Source organism: Podarcis tiliguerta, assembly GCF_965153285.1.
Source record: "Podarcis tiliguerta genome assembly, chromosome: 8".
Classification (NCBI taxonomy): domain Eukaryota; kingdom Metazoa; phylum Chordata; class Lepidosauria; order Squamata; family Lacertidae; genus Podarcis; species Podarcis tiliguerta.
Window position 1 is genome coordinate 54720446 of NC_139541.1, and position 6117 is coordinate 54726562.

General features: G+C 50.6%; 1 protein-coding gene across 2 annotated transcripts; it reads right to left on the minus strand.

Moving 5' to 3' along the window:
* Positions 1-1389: 1389 nt before the first annotated feature.
* Positions 1390-4808, minus strand: LOC310683457 (IQ domain-containing protein C-like). Of its 2 annotated transcripts, none has more exons than XM_083453373.1 (5): positions 4449-4808; positions 3573-3716; positions 3073-3385; positions 2689-2807; positions 1390-2169 (listed from the first exon to the last, which is right to left on the minus strand). In XM_083453373.1, exons 1-5 carry the CDS (start codon positions 4581-4583, stop codon positions 2131-2133), a joined length of 750 nt encoding a protein of 249 aa, XP_083309499.1. In that variant the 5' UTR covers positions 4584-4808; the 3' UTR covers positions 1390-2130. The 2 variants fall into 2 exon arrangements, with proteins under 2 accessions (XP_083309499.1, XP_083309500.1); XM_083453374.1 differs by having other exon boundaries at positions 4518-4803.
* Between the last annotated feature and the right edge of the window lie 1309 nt (positions 4809-6117).

The window sequence follows — 6117 nt, forward strand, 5'->3', positions numbered from 1 at the left end:
GGACAAAAAGGGCTCAAGGCACACACCCCTTCCTCCCTGCTCCTTTTGCTCTTTATCCCACTCCTCCCTAGTTTGGCTTGATAAAAATAGCCCGTCCTCTCCTCCTGCTGCTGCTCTAATTGGAGCCAGATGTTTTCCTGCAGGCGGGGGGGGGGGGCTGGGCAGGATGTTGCCTGGAATGCAGTGGATGAGGGGATAAGAAGGGGTGTTGGGGGAAGGAAGCCATCCTGCATCTAGGGAGTGGGAAAAGAAGGCAAGGCTTCTGGGGCCAGATGCCCCAAAGAGAGCCTGTGCCAGCCCAGGGTCTTCCCTCTTCCCATCTGTTGAAAGTTAGGAATGTGACATGTTCTTTGTATCCACATCATCAACTGTGTTGGGATTTCATGCACACAGCAACTCCAAGGCCAGTGTCTCCAGCCACCCTGAAATCCTTCTGGGTCCTATCCTGCCCCACATTTTTTCAAGGCTTGTGTGCCACTTATTTATGTCTGTGCATGGGAAGGTTATTATGCCAGCCTCTTAAGTGAGGGTTAATAACATTTTCCTCATATTATCTGGTGTAAGGGGGAAGTTAATGAGTGAGGCTTATGACCACCCCACCACAACAAACATCATTTAGCTGGCACTGTTGAAATTAAAACCTGACCTACCCAATTCAGTTTGGGTGGGGGAATAGAAAGGAGGGCCCCACAAATAAAATTTATGTCTGCAAGAGTCTTAAGATAGGCTTCCTCAACCTCGGACCTCCAGATGTTTTGAGACTACAATTCCCATCATCCCTGACCACTGGTCCTGCTAGCTAGGGATCATGGGAGTTGTAGGCCAAAAACATCTGGAGGGCCGAGGTTGAGGAAGCCGGGTCTAAGAGGTTCTGGTTGTGCTAGAGCTAAGAGTCGAAAGGTCCTGGCTAAGTGAATTTCTTCCCGTTCCCTTAAAAGGAGGCAAATATCTTGATTCCTACTAGTGTGGGTGATGAGACCCCAAACAGTGTTAAACATTCTCTCTCTACTCACCTGCCTCCTTGAGTCCCTTTAGGGTTATGAGCAGGACAAACAAAGGCACGTGCCATAGAACATACCACTTATCAAGCAACATCTATTCTTTAGGAGGGAACCATGATATACAAACTGCCAAACAAAATACAGGTTTGGAAACTCCCTTCAACCCCTTGAAGGAAACAGGAAGCCAAAACTTCAGGCAGAGTCTCTTCTTTCTGGCCAGAACGGACTGCCTGGAGCTCTGCCAAACGCTTTGGCCTAGTGCAACATGAGAACAAGAACAAAATAAGTAATGGAATAGAGACATTCAGGAGTTGCCTACGCTAGACACTTGCAGTTCCCCTAGAGTCCAACAGCACTTGTTCTGCACATTTAGCATAGAGCTAATACGTTGTTCCCTCATTTTTTATGGGACACCTACATGATGATGCCTCCCAGTTGTTATCCTCTTGTGTGTTCTCCATAGTATCAGCATTTTCTTCATCCATCTTCCCTTAAAAGTCTCTGCACTACACCCTCTGTCACAGGTGTGCATTTAAATCTTTTTAGAAATTGCCCATGGAGGATGGAGAGGTGGTTGTGGGTGTGCTGATGCACATCTAAACACTGTGTGGCTTGAATGCAGCCTGTTCTACAAAGGTTAAGAGCCATGTCTGTCACTTCACAGTGATATTTGTAAGCTCTGGAGTACAGTTATGGGAGCTGAACTCTATGAAGCCACAAAGCTCTGCCTCCAATTCGGGACTTACCTCCTTCTGTCAAATCATCCACATGCAGCCAAGGTCAACAAAAAACAGACTGCAGAACAAGCCAATACAGAGACCATAAAGGGTGCTAATAGCTCATGTAAAGTTCAGATTTCATCCAAGGTAGACCAGCTATCAGTCTGTAGAAATGGGCTCTGAGCCTCACTCACAACAGATAAATCGGAAGAGAATCTTCACTGTTGCTTTCACAAACATCAAAGCTGGGGGCATGTGGAGTAGCCAGCTCCAGGGAACTACAAGCTTTTCCCTGCAGTCATGGTGGGAGCTGCTCCCCCAATGCTTTCTTCCCCCTGATGGCTGGTAAGAGCAGTTACATCTGTTTCTGTTTGACTGGGAACATAGGCTGGAGACCTCCAAGTCGGCAGTCACTCTGGGCTCCCCAACTTCTGTTTCAGGATCAAATACTACGAAGAAGGGAGGGAGGGAGAAAAGAGAGAGGAAAGGAAGAAATAAGGAAATGAGTTGCAGATGAAATCTTGTCCTTTGTACTGCACCTAGGGCACCATTGGTTCTGAAATGAATATTAAATTGTAATAAGCACCAGTACCCCCATTAGACTCCAATGGATAGTGCCTTTGACAGTTTTAGCTATTTGGTGCTGAACTGTCTGCAGAAGCGGACAAACGCCAGCTCCCTTGGCCTGTAAAGCGAGATGAGCGCCGCAACCCCAGAGTCGTTCATGACTGGACTTGTCAGGGGTCCCTTTACCTTTACCTTTTACCCACCCACTGAGATTAAAAGAAACAAAAGCCGAGGGATCATCCCAGACCCACCAGCTCTTTTCTCAATGGTTGGAGGTGCTGTAGGCATCTTACAAAGGTGTGAACAAGAAGTCACAGCTCCACACTGCAGCACCTGCTCTCCTAGCATCTCCTCCCCATGCACAGAAGACACCCCATGGTTCCTTGAGGACCAGCTCTTACGTTCTTACGGCTGGCAATTGCTTGTTGCAGCCACAGCAGCTCCATGGCCAGGTGCTTTCGGTAGCACTGGAGGTCAGGCACAGCTTGGGGCATCTCTGGTACTCTTTGGAAATGAAGCTCTGCACAACAAGAGGTGCACAAAAGGTCAAGAAACCACTCTTAGTTTGCCCCCCCCCCTTTTCTCTCCCCTCCGGTTGGATCCTCTTCCCTGCCCCCCACTACCAGGTAAGTTTACTGGGGCAGGGACTTGCCTTTTCAGCATAAGCAAAAAGCACTATGTTGGGTGATGATGCTGAAGAACAGAGAAAAACAGCAACTGTACTGCAAAGCAAAGGAAGACAATGGGTGGGAGCCTGGAGTCTCAAATTGTTCCACATGCCTTACCTTGGCTCACCCTCGGAGACTCCATGTTGAGGATCATGCTACTCCATTCGGACGACATGCTACTGTGGTGCTTGCCTTCCTCACTCTCTCCTGGCAAGCTGCAAGCATTCCCAGGGGGCCTGCCCACAAGATGTTCCTCAGCCTCAGTTTCTGCCACCACTTCAGCTGGTGACTGTATCTTGCAATCAAGGTCTTTTTTGGAGAGTAGCTCTTCTTGAGGACAAAGCACTGCCTCCTTTTCATGCAGCTTGTTCTTGTTGGCCCCTGGCTCTTGGACACTTAATTCCTTGGCTTTTATTGGTTTCTGGACAGACTATATTTAAGACAGAGGAAGAAGAGCACCATTTTCAATGCATGGCTGCAACATTAAGTATTACCCACACTTTTACTGATGTCAGTTTTCATTTCCCTCTTCTCTTTCCTCCTCGTGCAATTAAAAGCCAGCAAAATTATAAGCACTGCCAGCTTCTACCAAGAGCAGAAAGAACCAGTAACTGTACCTTTGGAAGAAACACCGGCACAGGCATGGAATGACTGTCCCACTTGAGCCAATCCAGATCCCCTTCAATCTCCTTGACGATGCTCTCATATTCCCCCTTTAAGCTTTTAAATCTCTTCCTGACCAGGTAACCCCTGACATGAGCCTAGGAAGTAAATGAATCATAAAAAAATAACAATCACAAATTAGGAAGGAATTAAAGGTCATTAGCTCAAGCCTGGTTTAATAAGACAAGTCCACACAGGCCAACCTTCTAGGGTTGCCATGATTCCCCCACTTCCTGGTCTTGTGGCTTTAAAAAGTAGCCCAACAAGCAGGAATTATATAGTGATGGTTTTTCTATCTCCACCTTTGCCAGGCTGCTGTAGAAGATGCAGGAGAAAGGCCAGTTAGGAAGTTGGCAGTTCTAGTATACTGCGCTCCTGACCCCAATCCCAAGAGAACAGATGCTGGAGGCAGGAAAGGAAAGGAAAATGAGGAGCAAAATGCATATGTATGTGTGCATATTTATATATTACATGCTACCACCACCACTTTTGAGAACTTTTCCCTACGGCATTCTTTAACAGAAGCCACCATTTCCATTTAAAAACAACAGCAGCAGCAGCACAAAATAAACAGCAGAGCAGTTTATTTGCTGCAAGGGAATCACTGAGGAAAGGGGTGGGATGGGTGAAATGTGTATTTACACAAAGCAGGCCATGTTGGGAAGGGAAAGTAATGGCTCAGTGGTAGTGCATCTGCTTTGCATGCAGAAGCTCCTCTCGCCTGCTTTGCATCCACATCAAGCCTCCCGCCCTCCCAGGGCTGCTGCTCCTTTTCAGGGTCCCCAGGGGGATGAGGCCATGATAGGAAGCCAAACCATGAGGACAAGCACCCCTAGGTCTGCCTTGAGTGGCAGGTCCACCATGCCAACCGGTGCCACCCACTGAACTGCTTTCGGCACCTGAAGCGTCACCACTCTCCTCCTCAGCATCAGTCGCTGCCGCTCTTCCTCGCTCTCCTCCATCATCTTCCTCGGCGTTGGCTGCCCTGGCAACCGCGTCTCTCGATGACGTCAGCGAAGCGCGACAAGCGCGGGCTCTTTTCTTCTTCCTTTTTCCTGAAGTTCCTCAGAGCGGCCGCGAAGTGGCGCTGTCCAGGCGCCCTCTTCGTTCTCCGGGATGGATGACGGAGGCGAATGGGGAAACTAAAAAAATTCCGTTATTTGCTTTCAAATTAATTGTAACGTCTGGCGCGCGCACGACCCTTCCTCCAGCCCACCTGCCCCCCGTCCACTGCCCGCAGCCAAGTCTCGTCGGCAGCTCGCGGCGGCTGTTGGCGGCGAGCTCTCGCGAGGCTTGTTCGCAAGGCATCGCGGATGCCTGAGCCGCGCCATTTTGGAACTGGCTGGCAGACTGGAGCGAGGCCTTGTGGGCGCGGCGGGGGAGAAACGGCGGCAAAGAGGAGCGTTCAAAATCCGGGATCCCGACTGGAGCTGCTGTGCTTTGCCGGAACTTGGCTGGCAGGTGAGAGTCGCGGTGGCGACGCCGCTTCCTCCTTCTCCCTCCACACCGCCGACCGGCCTGAGGGAAGAGGAGGCGGAGGAAACAATATTTGCGTGTGGGGGGCGGGGCGCGTCCCGGGGAGGGGGGAAGAGGGAGGAGAAGCCGGGCTCTGAGGCTCCCATAGTTCGGTCTTTCGCCCCCTGCCTCGAGCATGTGGCCTCTCCGTCCTTCCCCCGTCTCCTTTCTTCTTCCAAGGGGGAAAAATAATGGGACTCAAGTTCCGTTGGGGTCCGGCTTGGTCGAGGAGCGGCAGTTGGAGGCGGATTGCGAGGGAGGGAGGGAGAGTGTAGATAGGGCAAACTACGGCGTACCCGACTTTACCTGACTATGAAATGGGAGGGGAGCATAGCTGTCAACTTTCAGATTCGAAACTAAGGGATCAGCAGCTTCACCTGTCCCGGGGACAGTCTACGGGATATCTAACAATCCGGGATAGCAGCGGGAAACGGCGCTGGAATAAGGGAATTTCCCGCAAAAAAAGGGAAGGTTGACAGCTATGGAGGGGAGATGGAGGGCAGGAAACGCGCGCGCACTCCCGCAGGTTAGGCGCTGAGATCCACGGGGGCTTTTCCTCCTCCGCCCCCTCTTTCTTTCCTCGGGTCCCGGATCCGAGCTTGCCACCTCGGGTGGTTTGCAGCGCCGTCCTGTTGCGTGTTTACTCGGAAGTAAGCCACACGGTGAGTAACGGGGAGTTTTCCCAAGTAACTCTTATGCCTTGGGGTTGCAACTGCAACTCCTCCTTTCACCGAGGACTGCCTTCTCTTCTGCTAGTTCGTTGGGCCAAGGAGCATGCTTGGTGACAGTTTTAATTCCTCCAGTTTCCTTCGCGCCTGCCTCCCATGATAGTATCGCCGTTTCACCCTGCAGTAAGACATTTTCACCTCCCCTTTTTGCTGCCGACTTTAGCGTATGCTTCCAGCGCAATCCGCGTGGATTTCGTTGCATGTTCTTATTTTAAGGCTTCCTTGTTCACAAGTACATGGTGTTCACGTCTGGAGA